The 16507-nt window shown below is 52.1% G+C and overlaps 6 protein-coding genes across 6 annotated transcripts; 3 read left to right on the top strand and 3 right to left on the bottom strand.

The window, feature by feature from the left end:
- Positions 1 to 1135: 1135 nt before the first annotated feature.
- Positions 1136 to 3312, top strand: UCRPA7_4155 (putative l-fucose permease protein; the record flags this gene model as incomplete). The annotated part of the gene is made up of 3 exons (XM_007916709.1): positions 1136 to 1441; positions 1499 to 3225; positions 3279 to 3312. The coding sequence occupies 3 exons, from the start codon at positions 1136 to 1138 to the stop codon at positions 3310 to 3312; spliced, it is 2067 nt and encodes a 688-aa protein (XP_007914900.1).
- A 1032-nt stretch (positions 3313 to 4344) lies between these two features.
- Positions 4345 to 4959, bottom strand: UCRPA7_4154 (putative glyoxalase bleomycin resistance protein dioxygenase protein; the record flags this gene model as incomplete). The annotated part of the gene is made up of 3 exons (XM_007916727.1): positions 4345 to 4435; positions 4533 to 4888; positions 4945 to 4959. The coding sequence occupies 3 exons, from the start codon at positions 4957 to 4959 to the stop codon at positions 4345 to 4347; spliced, it is 462 nt and encodes a 153-aa protein (XP_007914918.1).
- An 839-nt stretch (positions 4960 to 5798) lies between these two features.
- UCRPA7_4153 (putative major facilitator superfamily transporter protein) lies at positions 5799 to 7358 on the bottom strand (the record flags this gene model as incomplete). Its single annotated transcript, XM_007916704.1, has 2 exons — positions 5799 to 6743; positions 6795 to 7358. 2 exons carry the CDS (start codon positions 7356 to 7358, stop codon positions 5799 to 5801), a joined length of 1509 nt encoding a protein of 502 aa, XP_007914895.1.
- A 1305-nt stretch (positions 7359 to 8663) lies between these two features.
- Positions 8664 to 9867, top strand: UCRPA7_4152 (putative aryl-alcohol dehydrogenase protein; the record flags this gene model as incomplete). Its single annotated transcript, XM_007916712.1, has 2 exons — positions 8664 to 8801; positions 8857 to 9867. The coding sequence occupies 2 exons, from the start codon at positions 8664 to 8666 to the stop codon at positions 9865 to 9867; spliced, it is 1149 nt and encodes a 382-aa protein (XP_007914903.1).
- A 2103-nt stretch (positions 9868 to 11970) lies between these two features.
- UCRPA7_4151 (putative gdp-mannose transporter protein) lies at positions 11971 to 13078 on the bottom strand (the record flags this gene model as incomplete). Its single annotated transcript, XM_007916723.1, has 4 exons — positions 11971 to 12371; positions 12428 to 12805; positions 12867 to 12957; positions 13007 to 13078. 4 exons carry the CDS (start codon positions 13076 to 13078, stop codon positions 11971 to 11973), a joined length of 942 nt encoding a protein of 313 aa, XP_007914914.1.
- A 922-nt stretch (positions 13079 to 14000) lies between these two features.
- UCRPA7_4150 (putative methionyl-trna formyltransferase protein) lies at positions 14001 to 15383 on the top strand (the record flags this gene model as incomplete). The annotated part of the gene is made up of 1 exon (XM_007916706.1): positions 14001 to 15383. One exon carries the CDS (start codon positions 14001 to 14003, stop codon positions 15381 to 15383), a length of 1383 nt encoding a protein of 460 aa, XP_007914897.1.
- Positions 15384 to 16507: the final 1124 nt, after the last annotated feature.

Genomic DNA, 16507 nt, shown 5'->3' with positions numbered 1-16507 from the left:
AGGATCCTATTCCCCTTGTCATTCCCATTGTCTTGGGCGCACAGGAGACGATACAAATCCGGGGGTTCCGGGGTAGGGCCGAACTTCGTGGTTGGTGAGGTTTCTTGGGGTGAGTAAGACGGGGATGCTGTCAGTTAAAGCGCCTCCCGGGGCAGCCATTAGCCATTAGCCATTAGCCAGGCTCGAGCCAGGTTAGTTAGGAGCAGCGCCCCATCAGTTTTCATTTGCCCTCGAGGAGACTCGACTCGGGAAACATCTTGATTCGCCAGGGATCGGCAAACTTGTATGTCATCGCGTCCCTCAAGCGAAGCTTGGCTCCAGTCCTCTGGGTCAACACAACTGTCATAATAGGGCATGGGCAATAATGTGGTGACCGCCTGCGCCTTTCTCTGCACGCTTAATGGCGCATGCACACCCATACCGGTACATCCATACATTTCCTTTCGTTCAAGTCAAGTCAATTCAATTCATTCATTCAAGTCTGCCTCAAGCTCGTCGACGGCTCCTGTTGTTCTTCCTCTGCCGGGTGGCGCATGCGGGGGAGAACGGCATGTTATGTACTGTACGAGTCGGACGCACCCTGGAATCTGGAATCTGGAATCTGCCTTGAACAACCTCAATTTCCATTCTTCCAATCAGTCAAATTTGATTTCCTAGCATTTCGTTGCAATCGTCTCGCCGCTTCAGGCCTAACGACGCGGTATCGGTGACACGGCGACCGCCCCGATCTGCAGGAGCCCAAGTACCTCCTGCTGAGGCTCTTCCCACGCTACTTCACCCGTGAGCACTGCGCACTTCGTCTCTTTCCTGCTGGCGCCCGGGATCCCAACAACGCTGCGGCACCTTTGATTCTGCCCGCCAACTCACCGTCACAGCGCTGCAGAGTTCCGACACCGTAGGATTCAGCCGGTAGGACCAGACTGCCGGTCTGTCAGCTGAGAAGAGGCTCTGCGAATTTACTTACCAGCTCGAACTCTGGCCGTGGCTTCTTTCAGTGACACCTTGTCGCCAGCTTTGTTCATCACTCTGTAGGAAGGAAAAACATGGCGACTCTTCGATCAAGTTCAAGTTGGTGACTTGAGGTTCTGCCAAAGACTTCGCATAAGCGGCTCTAGATGCTGTCTGCGCGTAGACCATGACTGGCTTTACCACAACAAGGGATGGCTTCCCGGATCGTGGCCCGGCTGTCTTCGCAGTCACGACAGCAACATTGGTGCTAGCTACCATCTTTGTCGCTGGCAGGCTTGTCAGCCGCATCGGTATCGTGCGACATGTGAGCTGGGACGACTACATCATCGTCCTGGCTTGGGTCTTTGCAGTGGGATTGAGTATCACCATCGACATTGGCACAAGGAGAGGACTCGGCAGGCATGATGCCAACATTCCAGATGAGCATCGAGTGCCGCTCAGAAAGACCGAATATGTCTTCTCTATCCTCTACGTAGGCATTCCTATGCAACTGATTCGTCTAGGTATAGTTTGCTGACTCGAGGCGCAGAATCCCGCATTGATGGCAACCAAGACGTCAATCTTGATATTCTATCTTCGGTTGTCAAAGAACACCCAACAGGTCCTTCGAATGGCCTCCTGGGTTGTCTTGGGCATTGTCAACCTGGCTGGCTTAATACTCACCATCATCAACATCTTTCAATGTCGGCCGATTAACGCATCCTTCAGCGACATCACAGGCGAGCCTAAATGCATCCCACTCCTCACAGAGTTCATTTGTTCTGCACCAATCAACATTGTCACCGACCTAGCCATTCTGGCCTTGCCTATTCCTGTCTTGACAAGCATGCGGCTCCCAACAAGACAGAAGACGATCCTTGTCTTCACGTTCACGCTGGGCATCTTTGTCACCATCGTGGATGTTGTGCGGATCTACTACCTTCAGCAGGCCATCACCAATGTGCCATCGAGTCCTTCAAGTGACCCTGGGGCCATATTCGGCGATAGTGTAGAGTTTCCCTGGAACGCCTCTCTATCATTAATGTGGTCTGCTGTGGAAGTCAACATCGGCATGACGTGTGCCTGTATCCCAACCCTCAAGCCACTGATCATCAAAATCCTCCCAGCCATGCTTGTCGATCCTCATGGTACCCGTACGGCGGGCTCATCGACCCAGGATAAGGAAATGGCCAACGAGTCTCCATCAAAGCACGGAAGCGATGAAGGAAGGCAGGCACAGGGGGCTGTACCTGAGGCACCTACCAATGGACTAAGAGCACCTCCCGCTCAAGACTCGGGACCCGAAGGAGTTACGATGATGGACTTCCTGACCACTCCAGACATGACAGAGCTTCCTGGACAAAGAAACAGCACCGGTCTCCGGATTCCTCAAAGCGCGACCATTGACACGCTCGCTAGTAATAGCACGAGACGGAACTCAGTCTACTTCGGCTTTGTCAACATGAAGCGACCAAAGAGCATGATCAAAACAGATGTCGCCGAATCATTCAGATACTGCTTGATTGTCACGATCCTCTTCTTGCTCTGGGGGTTCTCTTACGGCCTCCTCAACACACTCAACAATGTTGTCGCCACGATTTCCAACATGACCACAGCGCAGACACTGGGACTAACGAGCGTTTATTTTGGTGGCGGTTATTTCTTCGGCCCATTAGTTGTCGGTGAATGGGTTCTCCGGCACGACGAACATGCTAGATTCCACGATTTGAAGTCCAGAGCGAATAGCGAACCCGTCGGTGGCTTCAAAGCGACCTTTATTATGGGTCTAGCCATTTACGGGATTGGCACTATCATGTTCTGGCCCAGCGCAGTTATGACCTCGTTTGCCGGTTTCATGATTAGCAATTTCGTTGTCGGATTCGGCCTGGGTGTTCTCGAGACTGGCGCAAACCCTTTCATTGTGCTATGTGGACCACCACAGTATGCAGAAATGAGACTCTGCATTTCTCAGGGTTTCCAGGGCGTTGCAACGGTGATAAGCGGACTGCTGGCACAGAAAGTCTTCTTTGTGGATCTAGATTCGGATGATGCTTCGGGCTCCATGATACTTTTGGACGTGCAGTGGACGTATCTCGCCATCACCCTGTTTTGCGTTGCTCTTGCGCTTTTCTTCTACTATATGCCACTACCTGAGGTGACCGATGAAGAACTCGGTCGAGCCGCCACTCGCCTTCCAGTCGATCCCCAAAAGAGAGGTATTGGCGGGCTTCAGCTACGGACCTGGTGCATCATACTTGCCGTTCTTGCGCAGTGGGTGTACGTTGCGGCTCAGGAGATCATGAGCATCTACTTTCACAGCATGATCACAGCATTGTCACCCGATGCATCCAGCTCGGCAGATAAACCTCCCGGTTTGGCATTATCAGTGTCAAACTATCTCCTCATCGCACACGCCGCGTTCGCCATCTCACGATTTAATGCGGCTCATCTCGCCTATGCAGCCGTCAAACATCCAAACAACCGTTGGATACCTTGCCCTAGGACAATCCTCACCCTCACATCAGCATCGAGCGTTTTGCTAGCCTTGATATGTGTTGTCCTTCGCCCACGAGCCAATCCAGACCTTTTGGCCATCCCCGTGATCCTATTCTTCTTCGCTGAAGGTCCCGTCTGGCCGCTTGTCTTCGCTATAGGTCTTAAAGGGCAAGGGAAGCGGACCAAGCGTGCCGGAGCTTGGCTCACCATGGGCGCTTCGGGCCCAGCGTTCTGGCCATTTGTCATGTACGGTATCATCAATGAAGGCGGCAGCGTCCAGACCGCCTTTGTGCTGGTTGTTGTGCTGCTCATTTTCAGCCTCTTCTATCCACTGTACCTTACCTTTGTCAAGGACGCAAGGACGCTAGTGGACCCCATCCACAAAGGTCGACTGGTCGGGGTTGGGGCTGGCGGTGGGATGGGCGGCGGTGAAAATCCTAGTACTGCGCAAAGCCCCAGCACTTCCCATCTAGATTTAGACGCAATCATTCGCGAGAGGCAGAGGAATATGTCTGATTCAAGCACGGGGAAAGAAGGCTTTTTACGGCGAGTTTCGAAAAGCTTTCCAACGAGAAGGAGAGACACGGCCAGGACAATGTCCTCGTCATCGCCCGAATACGAACACGCAGAGGGCAATCTTAGAGGAGACGAGCCCACGATACCAGAGGAGGAATTGAGAGCGTTATGATAGCGATTGACTGAAAGAAAACACGAAAGTGTCTTAAGTATATAAGCAATTATGAAGGACGTCCACTGTACGATCACGATTTGCATAAGGGGTGGGAATGGGAAAAGGCACTACTATTATTGCCAGAGAGAGAAAAATAGACGGGTCTCAGGAGCCCAATATAACTTCACTGACCGAAACTCCGAACCATTCTAAGCCATCAAGTCGCCACGTCAGTTCATTGCCCAGAGACCCTGCAGGTTCCCCTCGCTGTCAATGAAACGCGAGAAGTAGCCCATGTTGCCACCAATCGCGGTCTTGGGGCTGTCATCAAAAAGGCAGGTTAGAACATATTGATCGTAAATCGAGAGACCAAAGCACCACCACGCTGAAAAGGAGGACGGGACTGCAACACACATACACATGGACCTTTCCCCCGTGGGACTCGACCTTGGCCAATGTGTCCTCGATGCTGTCGACGCAGTACGTCGTCAGAACGGACATGGCGAGCGGGTCCTCGGCGTCCCATGCCCGGATGAGACAGTTGCCGTCCTCCGGCATCTGGATGAAGGCGCCGTGCAAGCTCTCTCCCTTGTGGAAGAAATGGATAGCGTTTTCGGCACCTGTCATGACTGATGGCTTGCCGGCCGGGTCGCAATCCCATCCCAGCACGGAGGAATAGAACTCCTTGGCTCGAGAGGGATCTGTCACCGGCACCTCGAGCCAGCAGATCTGGCCGACGCCCGGAGAAGAGCTGGAGGACGTTGCTGTAGGGGTCTAATGTGCTTAGTTTTAGAGGAAAGCGTTATTCGTAGGAGCAGGTGTTGCCATACTTGAGTCTCTGACATAGTGACCTTGTCTTTAGTGAAGTGAGGGTCGTGAACAATAATCGGTTAATGTGAGATTGGGAAGTTTGAGTAATCAATGAACAAAGAGATCTAAGAATCGTCTTCGTTTCAACACTTGAATTGACAGAAGAAAATTATAGAGATCTAGAAAAAATTACATGCCCTCAAGTCCAGGCCATCCTTAATATACTCTTACAATGCCAATGGTCGATGCCAATTCCCAAGACCCTAATTGCTTTTTTAGCTTCACCGCGACTCTGGTACTACATCGTTGACCACAATGGACCTCGCAAGCCTGCATTCTCTCCTGCGGCCAGTATTTGTCGATCGTTCTTGTTGAAAGGGACCGGAGCCAGGCCTGTCTGAGGTTGATGGAGCTTGACGCCTCAGGACCTCAAGAGGGTTTAGGGGGAGGGGTTGCTGCCTAAGGGGCGCAACTCGGCGGACGAGGCCAGGCCAATGGGAACGCAGCCAGAACACCTGACACCGCGAGGATATCGCGCCTCCTTGCTACACGTCCGACGCGAAGATCTCGAGATGATTACTGAACAAATGCCGTGTTTCTGATGCTACGTCAGTGTCGTTGTGTTTGCCTGATGCTAAATAACCTGCCCGATGTGGACTGGAGATAAACATGTAAGACGGACTGATTTGAACACCGAAGAAACTTGGGCAAGAAGACCGAAGTGCCAATTGATGATGTGGATCAGTGTCTTTTCAGTTTTGTTAAAAGTACAATCTATATTGCTATTTCCCATGTCTCTGCGCAACGCCGATACTTCATTTCCAACCCCTCGTCAAAACTCAAAATGTGAGTCACATCATATGCATACAGACTCTCAAGCCTCCATGCGACCGTCATGCTCGGCAAACTCTTCCCTAATCTCCTCCTCCTCTTCCTCTGTAGCAGGCGCCGACCAACCTGTGCCGGCTTGAACAAACACAACTATCACCACAAGGCAGACAGCAGCCTGATACATCACCCTCAGAGCCACCTCGTAGCCTTGAATGGCCACAACCTTCTCGGCAGCGTTCAGATCTCCGTTAAAGACAAGGGCCGGGCTGCCAATGAGCCTGGAGATCAAGGTCGCGCGCCCTGGGCTCAGCTCGTCACTGCCGTCCAATGCCTCGAAGCCTTTCGTCAGGCTATCGCGCAACGTCCTCATAAATATCCCGCCGCCAATCGCGGTGCCGAAGCTTCCAGCAAAGCCACGGAAGGTAGCCAGCAGGCTAGTGGCAATAAAATGCGTCTCAGGAGCGCTGAGATGTAGCAAGTGTGCAAGTGTATAGTTGAGAGCGGCTCCCGTGCAGAAGCCGTTCAGGAAGACGGTCACGACGTATGTCCAGGCGGGGGTGCTGGCATTGCTCGTGAATGACAGACCAAAGAGGGCCACGCCGAACAGGAAGATCGACACCAGGCAAGGCAGCCAGAACGAGCCTGCTCGGCGGACATGGAGCCAGCCTACGAGCAGCCCGCCGCTTCCGAAACCCAGGTTAGTCGGGATCAACACGGAGCCGGCGACGGCGGGAGAAAGTCCGCGAACAGCCAGGACGAAGATAGGGGCGTAGAAGAGGACTGTCCACCGAGAGGCCATCAGACCTAGCTGCGCCAAGCATGATAGGAGGACACCGCGATTTGAGAGAACCTTCAGTGGAATAAGTGGATCTGACGCAAGAAAATACTCATTGACAACGAAAAGTATGAGAAGCGGTAAAGAGAGAGCAATGGGCAAAAACTGGATGGTTCCAGAAAGACCGTAGAGGAAGCTGACTAGAGTAGCCGTCTGGTCGTTCCGTTAGCCGTATTCACTCCCCTATGCAGAACCTATACTCACTAGGAGAATTGCCCCTGCGTAATCTATTCCTGCCAATTTCTGAAGAGTACTTTTGTCTTTCGTGGGACTAGTACTTGCGAATGCAGGTATGCTGAGGTAGACACCGATACCTGCCAAGATACCAATGGGAGACTGTATCCAGAATAGTGCCCTCCAGCCCATGGCAGGCAGCAAGGCGCCAAATACCACGGCGCCGGTTGACAGACCAATTGTGAAGCCCGCATTGACCAATCCGATGAAGAGGCCGCGCCGCCTCTTCGTTGTCAACTGAAGCACTAGAATCAGAGAAAGTGTCATGATGCCAGCACCGCCAACACCGATCAGACACCTGCCGAGGATGAAAATGGCAAATGAGTGAGCCTGGGATGCGACGATAGCCCCGATAGCAAAGAAGAATGAGGAGAACAGAATCATGATGCCAGGAGTGAAGATGGTGGATAGACGACCAACTAGAGGGGCGCAAGAGGCAGTGGTAATGAGATATGAGCTGGTGAACCACATAGCCTCCTCATATGCATCCAAATCCGCAGCAACGGTAGACTGTGTCATCGTCATACCGCTCATATTGCTGGCTATGATACCAATATGTGAGCCAGGGATAGATTTGTGTATTTAGTTGTCCCCTTACCTTGCAGGAATATCAATGCCCACATGCTCAAAACGATGCAAACTGCCCTTATTGGGCTAACAGAATGGGCTGCAACATCGTCATCGTCCGGAGAGGTGCGCTGCTCTTCGGTTGCTGACGAGGCATCCCGCAGAGTCTGTGAGCTGACCTCAGACGGCAACAGGGGCGTGTTTTCCGTAGCGGTGACATCCGTCTCTGAGAAACTGTCGTCATAAGGCGGCGTTCCGGCCGCTGGAGCGCCATTCCCGACCCCAGACTCCGGTGCCATGGTAGTGGTTCCCTGAGGCTGTCGCGGCGCTCGATTAGGTTCGATCAAATCCTGGTTCCACGCGCAGCTTATCGATGACCGTTAGAGACCCGGAGCACTACAGCGCTGCATCGGGACCTTCGGAAAACGTAATTGGAGATTATGCGGCTTAACTCAGCAGCAGGCGAATTTCTGAGGAGCTACACCGTTGAAACAACTCTATCACAACATTGAAAAGCGCTTCTTCGTATTAAGATTATGAAGTTGGGTAGGACGATAGGGAAGTCGATAGCAGCTAAGCTATCTCGATTACCTGACACCTAGAGCCTAGTGCATGGGGAAACGTGTAACTTTAGTGCAACTTAAGATTGTCGATCCCTTGTCATCCACTGATTGGTAAGCCGGCTCTCGGTAGGACAGGCCCTATAACAAGGACTGCTCCCGGCAGCCGGCCTGCTGTCTCGCCCGCTCTGTCTCCGTGATGCGGGGCACTGACACCGGGTCTTGGCCTTGGATGCCGTGCGGCATGAGCGATGTATCGGGATCCTGCACCCTTGTGGCTGGCTTGAAATCGAGTATGACAGATCATGGTATGGAATCAGAGTCGTGCAGTGAGGTGCGGGGAGCGCGGCGGTCTTAACGCCTAAGATCCGAGTCATTCGAACGCCCTATGAGTGATCGCAGTTCCCCATTATTGCAATAGCTGCAAGGCTGAAATGTCCTCTGTTGGCTGTGTTCGAGGCAGAGATTAGTGATATAATTTTTGGGGAAGGTTGCGTGGCCGTAGAAGTGGGCCGGATATACCATCTTATCGCCCAAAATCCGTTGATCGAGGTTGACGCCATCATTGAGCATGGGGCTTTAAATACTTAGCCCCGCTCGTCACTGAAGAACAAAGAGGACGGCCAGGCAGGTGTTCTTCTCGAAACGACTCATCAAAACTTCCACAATTTCCAGCTTGCCTCAACAATTCATTGAACAGAAAGTGACAATCATGGGACTCTTTGATACAGCTCCAGAGCCTCCCACCGAGCTGGGCCGGCTGCAGGTTCTCTCGTCCTCAGCCGGAATTCGAGTGTCGCCATTGGCGCTGGGCGCCATGTCGATTGGCGAGAAGTGGGCAGCAGGAATGGTGAGTCCCACTGCGATATTATTTTTGCTGTAAATCGGTGACTCACCATAGTCAGGGTTCTATGAACAAGGAGCAGTCATTCAAGCTCCTTGATGCCTTTGTCGAGGCCGGCGGCAACTTCATCGATACCGCCAATAACTACCAGGATGAGGAGAGTGAGACCTGGATCGGTGAGTGGATGAAGGAACGCAACAACCGCGAGCAGCTGGTAATTGCTACAAAGTACACCAATGACTACCGCGGCTGGCAGATCGGCGAGGGTAAGGCGCCGAATCACGCAGGAAACCACAGGCGAAGTCTGCACATGTCTGTTCGGGATTCTCTGAAGAAGCTGCAGACAGACTACATTGACATTCTATATGTTCACTGGTGGGACTTCTCAACTTCCCCGAAGGAGGTCATCGACTCTCTTCAGATTTTAGTGGAGCAATCCAAGATCATGTATCTGGGTATCTCCGACACACCGGCTTGGTGGGTGGCGGCCGCGAACACATACGCTATCGACCACGGAAAGACGCCGTTCAGCATCTACCAGGGCCGCTGGAACCTGATGGTCCGGGATTTCGAGAGAGATATCATCCCAATGGCTCGTCACTTTGGCATGGCATTGGCGCCCTGGGACGTTCTGGGAGGAGGCAAGTTCCAGAGCAAGAAGGCCCTTGAGGAGCGCAAGGCTCAGGGCGAAGGCCTCCGCAATCTTGCGCGACCTGGCGAGCAGGCTGGACAGTCAGAGGAGGAAACTCGCATCAGTGAGGCGTTGGCAAAGGTCGCGTCCGAGCACGGCATCGAGTCTGTGACCGCAATTGCCTTGGCCTATGTGATTTCCAAGGCGCCCCGAGTGTTCCCGATCGTGGGTGGTCGCAAGGTCGAGCATCTGAAGGACAATATTCAAGCGCTGAATATCAAGTTGACCGACGATCAAATCAAATATCTCGAGGGCGTGAAGTCATTCGACGTTGGCTTCCCGATGAACTTCCTCGGACCCGATCCCAATGTGACCGGAAAGAACACGCCAAGATTAGCGAGAGCAACACAGCTATCTTTCCCCGACCGCTCGAGAAGATAAAAAGGGGCCAAATTGCAATATGCCAAGGACAATATTATATAGCGAAATATAGCTTCTTGGGTATTGATGAATGCTAAGAGGAGACCTGCGCCGGATAAACTGTTCGTCCAATTCATGCTGTGCTACATTTTCAATCTCTATATATCCAATCTTTCAACGAGATATTTGTTCAGCCTGCCATGCAAGGAGATCACATTTTGTCGTCCATCCGTGCATACCTCGTCATGCTCAGTCTCTGTCATTCGTGCGGAATATGATTCGGGTCATGGTGGTGTGGCAACTCGGCGACGGTGTCTTCGGAGATATCGTTGCCTAAAGTAGGCTCGTAGCGCGGTAGTGGTAGTTCGTCGTCGTGCCATTTGGCAGTATAACTTCTTTCTCTGAACGGTGGTGCCGGCCGCTTGGGCACCTTCTTCTTGTTTCTTGTCCTGCGGAAGGATATGAATACCACAAAGCCCACTCCAAGAGCGAGCGCAAGTATGACCCCACCGCCGATGGCAACACCCGCAATGCCCGCGGCGGACAGCTTGCCGCCGGGCTCAGGGGCAAGAGCGTAGGGGTCTGACGCTCCGCCTGCTGCCGAGGAAGCGGAAGGCTCGGTGAAGGGGACGTCTGGTGTTTGCGTGGTCGTGATCAGTGTCTCCGTAGTCACATCGGTGAGAGTCCAGTGTTGTGATGGCGAGTCACTGCGACTCAATTGCGGCAACAGAGCCTCGGAAAAGCCGTCAAGATATTTATCCGGCCCGGTGAAGTTATTGCTAAGCCTGTATGTTCCGTTGACTGAGGGCTCAAGGCGCCAGAATTGGCCAGTGTAATACCCAGTCAGTGAGAACCACGGCGCCCGGCTCTCAGTGCCGTTGTCATCGAAAATGTCTAGGGACCGGCCATTTCGAGTTTGTTGTGTCGTTGACAGACGGTAGAGGCCGAGAAATTCGCTCAAGGAGACTTCCCATTGCTGAAATTGCTTGGCTTCCGAGGATTCTGGCTCAACAAGGACAGTATTGTTCTTCTCAGACGATGCAAGGACCACCCGTTGGCCAGTAATTGTAGTTGATATGATGTACAACTTTGATGGATCAACGGTCGCCATTGTGACAGGATGATGATTGCACGTTGACGAACGCTGAACTGATCGGCTCCATATTGAGCAGTATTTATATGTCTATGACCGCACTTCCGATCGAACCTGCCGGTAATGGCTCGGCGATGTCACTTTGTGCTACTCGCCTGCTATTTGTCTCAGATTTGAGAGCCGGATTGGGCGGTAATTTTTCAAGGAGCTGCTCTGTACTACCATATACTGGTCATCAAGAAACGGCGGAGATTGAGGAGATGCTGAAAATGGTCAGCCACATGTAGCCGAATCTGAGGCAACAAACGTGGCGAATTCCTCTTCAGGCTCCATGTGTAGAGGCAAATTTCTCTTCATTTCCTCGCTACCGGGTCCCTGGATTTATATCAAAACGCTCTGTGCCCGCGATGATGAAGTGCAGGTAACATCCCTGAATTTTCTAGTAAAACTTTGCAACATACCGGTTGCACGATCAGGGTATCCAGATGACCCCCAAAAATGGTCCCAGGAACACGTCGTGTGTCGCCAAGTACGTGAGAGACCACCCATGAGTCAGGTCATACCCTTCCGTGATACCGTCTACGCTGTATGTCTCTGAGCATAATGTGTTGACGTGACCACGCGATCCCCATCTTCTCCACCTGAGACGTCGTAAGCAGGTGAGAACTTGTCTTTCAACTCGAAGACCTCTTCGAAGCAACATGTGTCCCATCCTTGACCGTAAAGCCAGGGTTCACAACTCGACTCAGCCACGGTTATCCATCTCTTTAGTCTCGGTAACTACCCGAGTAACAGTGCAAGATTTCACTGTCATGGAAAATCGCCTTGAGAGCTTACACTGAGCACGGAGATCAGCTCAGTAGGTTATCTTCAGTGATCCAACGTCCAAGCCATGGCATCAATCAAGAACTCGCTCCTTCCAGTAAGCGTTGGCCGACATCGATTGCAACCTCCTCTCGCACCTGGTCGGGCGTGTACAGATGGGCGATTTGAGAGACGAGCATCGTTCCTATTGCTCTTCGCATTGACACTCATTTCGGCTGGTTAGTCGTCGGAAGAGACATCTTGGCCTTTTCTGTTTGACGAATCTTTGCCCAGGCGTAAACGAGACCACTGATGAAACCGATAATGATAGCAGAAACACTGCCAAAGGTAATCGGGGCGTCGAAGAAGATGAGGCCGCTGACAGCCATAGGGAGTTTGTTCAACGCGCCCACCATCGAATAGGTCGTCGACGAGGTGACTCTGAGACACCATGCAGAACAGTACGAGATGAAGATAGCGCCCAGACCTGAGTAAATCATGCCGATGATGAGGCTATTACGCGTATCTTCAGGGAAGTTTCTGGCCAAGTTCTCGCCCGACCAATCCTCAAGAAGCAAAGACCCAGCGATAAGGACCGGGATTGATAGGAGGTTGTTGTAGAACATAGCTACATGTGTGTTAGTGGCTGAAAAAGCAGGTTCATTTTAATGTGAGTGAGCTTACTATCCCAATCCTTAAAGTTCATCGTCTTGATGACCTTACGCATGCTGAGAAGAAAAAAGGCAGAACAAAACACGTTCAATCCCATCCACATGTATCCCGCATTAAGAGTCGAGATAGCCTCGGATGACTCTTGCGAGTGTTGTCCGTTGACAGCGGCTTGGATGTCAGCCCAAGCAGCGACGATGGAGCTGAGAACCATGATTCCAAATGAGAGGAGGATCATAGGGGTGACTCTGCCGCCGAACCAAAGGACTTCTCCATATGCAGTGACAATAATAGACAAGTTCTTGAAGATGGTGTACACCGGAACCGAGAGGAATTGAAGGGCCTTGGCACCAGTATATATGTATCCAACGAGCAAGACAGAAATAGGAAACCCTATAGGTCAGCTGTTTAGGATTGCTCACTGACACAGAAATGCATGAGAATGAAGACACACATCGTTTGGCTCTAGTTGAGTCAAATGCAGCCAAGTTGGTGATCAAGCCGACACTCTTGCAGGCCATGATTGCTGCTACGCAGACAGTGGACTGCAGCAAGGTCAGAAACGTGCCAGCCAAAGATCACCAGGGAGTTTACCTGAATCGCAAGATACAGGAAGTTAAGATTCCAGTAACTACCAGACACGACGTATTTGTTCACCACGGTCATGCTGATAGATGCCAAGCAGTAAGCCAGAATGCAGGCGCCAGCGTTGTTGTCCAACTTGGAAAGAGGACTCGCATGACTGGCATGATGCGGACTTGAGCCTCTCAAAAAGCCATCTTTCTCGCCCTCAGATCCCTCACCCCCACGGGGGTCGTCTTTCTTGTTTGACATCTTCAATTTGAGCTGTCAGAACACACCGGATTCGAGGGTTTGGAGGGTTATGCGCCGAGTGATATAGATATTTCAAAACTACCTGATCGACAGCTCTACGCAGCCGAGCCTAAAACGATTGTTTGAGTGTTAAAAATGAAAGGAAAGAAGTTGCAAACGGGAAACTTGAGGGGTGCTAAGTTATTTACGCCACGCGTGTCACTTACGGTAATTGAGCAATCAAAATTAGCAAAGGGGTAGGAATGAAAGCACACAGGGCAATGCAACCAAGTGGGATGCAATCCAACTGCGGCGCAGGGATGACAAGCTGGGGGACCCGCCTGAAAGGAAGGAGCAGGTGCCTAATGCGTCCGCCCACTGAACCTACCCTACCATACGCCGGACGGTAAAGTAAGGTACCTGGGTCAAATCCCTATGGGGGTCTTCGTCTCCACACAGCCTGTAGCCAGCCTTGCTGGTGCATATACCAATGTCCTTTTCGAGATGAGGATTTAGAACAGATGCACTTTCATCTCAAATCACATGCACGCAACGCATCCGAACAGCGAGACACGGTAGACTCAGCAAAGGCCATGGCATGACCATTCAGAGCAGGAGGAGTTTCACAACGAGCAAGAAGGCGTCAAATTGTTTCTCCAATCATGTTGAGATAAGATACCACGAATCATCTCCTCTTCGATGACATGACCCCATCATGAACAGCTTCAAATCAGTATCCTTGTACTAGCAGATTACGCACCCTACTAGTCTAGCAATGCTCCGGGCCCGTCTACATCCTCTACGGCCAGGTCCGGTCCGCACTGTCGGCCTGCTGCTCCGGTACAGCTCCACATCCAGCACCAAGGCATCGGATCCGCTCCGCATCTTGTTCTGCGGTTCCGATGACTTCAGCTGCCATTCACTGCGGTCCTTGCACGCCGAGCATGTTCGCAACCCGTCTCTTATCTCTTCCATCGATGTTGTCGCCCGGCCTGGCAAGCCTACCGGCCGAGGGCTACGGCGCATCAGGGTGCCTCCCATCAAACCCCTGGCGGAGGAACTGTGTCTACCAGTGCACGAGCGCGACACATTCACCGGGTGGACGCCTCCCACGCCAGGCACCAGCCCCGACCCCATCAATCTCATCATTGCCGTCTCGTTCGGCCTTTTCGTGCCGCCGCGGGTCCTGCGCGGTGCCAAGTACGGCGGGCTGAACGTGCACCCGTCTCTGCTGCCTGACTTCCGCGGGCCCGCCCCCCTGCAGCATACGCTGTTGACCGGGCGCACGCACACGGGCGTGACGCTTCAGACGCTCGACGAGCACGCCTTTGACCACGGCACCGTGCTGGCGCAGACCCCTCTCCCGGGTGTTCCTGTCCCCGAGGAGTGCACATTACCGCAAATCCATGAGCTACTTGCCCCTCTAGGTGCCGAGTTGCTGGTCCAGGCGCTGCGTGACGGCGCACATGTGCCGCCGCGGGTCTCTGTGGGGTGGCAGCCTACGGCGGCGCAGCTCGCCGAGGTGCGGCACGCGCCCAAGATCACGAAGCTGGACTCCGAGGTCGACTGGGGCTGCTCAAGCTGGGCTCGGGATGCCGGGACGTGGACGGCCTCCGATCTGGCACGACGATTCCGGGCGCTTGGGCTTAACAGTCTGTGGACGCGTGCTGTATCTCCCGCAAATGGGGAGAAACGCGTCATCTGGGAGGATGTGGAGGCATGTGAGTGCCCAGCTGAACTCGGAAGTTTTGTGCAGAAGCTGTTGAGTCGTCAAATATCTGGAACGGAAGCCATCTCAGACACGATCTCTGAAGGTCATCAAGAAGTGGATGGCGCATTTGCTGGAGTCAATACCATTTCCTGGGCCATGGAAGACTATGAAGCGCACCAAATACGACACTATCGTATACCATATACCACGGACGGAGAGTCTATCATCATCCCGGTCCGCGTGTCCTACAATTCAGTTGAGAATCAGGGTTCAATATCTCCTAGGAGAAAATTAGACGCTCTGAAGATCAAGAAAGCCAAAGTAGAAGGAGAGCAGAGTAAGCCCGCAGGTCAAGCGATGAAGCAATTTGCAGAGGGGAGCCATGAAGACAGAGACCTTTTCTCGCTGGAATTCGCCATGAACATAATAGCAGAGAGTAATCAGTGACACCTGTAAGCTACCAATACTCAAGGGTTTCGTACATAATGTTATAGTCTAGAACCTGTATAGAAGAGAATGTGTAAAATATGAGGCCGTTCACCTAGCTCCTTAGCTCATATACAATCTCTCAAATTGAAGGAGATCCGGCCTCGCCTAGCCCTCAGAGATCACGGCCACACAAGTCGAGGCAACCCCAACCAACCTCTAGCACATTACCCCAGAAATTTCATCCCAAATAGATAAGCGTGAGTCATAGAACAGAGAGTAATAGCTGCTCCGGCAGCTATAAAGCCGGTTTTGGTATCGCGACCCAGTAGCCCAGCTAGGAGGCCAACAGCGAGAGACAGAAGCACACACCCAAGCAGCCCCATGATGATGAGATACTTGCTCGGGTGCGTCCTAATTAGTAACGCGTGGACAGGTCGCCCTGCCGACGCGCTGTCGTATTTCAAGTTGAACTGCTCATAGAACCGGAAGAAATCTGTTCCACTTCCCAGGAGGATATTGGGATCGTGAAAGCCCTCTGTGAGTTCTGGCAATGGCGTCCTTTGTTCGATGATGACTTGACGGGGAAAGTCTTGATTTTCAGGATCACCAACACAAAACTGGGGGATGATTAGCAAAGTTAATTACATATATCAGCGCCGGAGCTCACTGGTGAGATGATGGCATCCTCAAGCAGCGAATGTCCATGATACCATGGGATTTTGGGTTTCACATTATGGTACTTGTTGTTCAAGATATGCAAAGCAGTAGTGCCCGTTTGGGTGCTGTGAAACTGAAGAAGATGCATGACATATCTGCCATTCTGTGAGACAATAAGCCGCCAGTCAATGGCGCGTTGACGTTGAAGTTCTAGCATGGGCAGAGCTTCAGAAATCGCAGATACAGCTAGTGTTGAAGCCATGAGGCAAGTGAGGGCAGAGAATTTGAAGTATAGAAAGAAAGGACACGATACGCACAGTGCGATCAAGAATATAAGAAGATTGAAACCATACAAACTCAGACGATGGGCTTATCTGACTATTCTGCGAATTTTCGATACAGCGAATCTTGAATGGCCGCAAATAGTAGTCATTGCCAACCCAACGCGTATTGTTTCGTAGCTAATGTTGCTAAACTTGATATAT

This window comes from Phaeoacremonium minimum (assembly GCF_000392275.1).
Source record: "Phaeoacremonium minimum UCRPA7 unplaced genomic scaffold PA7_03_scaffold_329, whole genome shotgun sequence".
Taxonomy (NCBI): domain Eukaryota; kingdom Fungi; phylum Ascomycota; class Sordariomycetes; order Togniniales; family Togniniaceae; genus Phaeoacremonium; species Phaeoacremonium minimum.
Note: the sequence above shows the minus strand (reverse complement) of the source record. Positions and strands in the feature narration are given on the sequence as shown.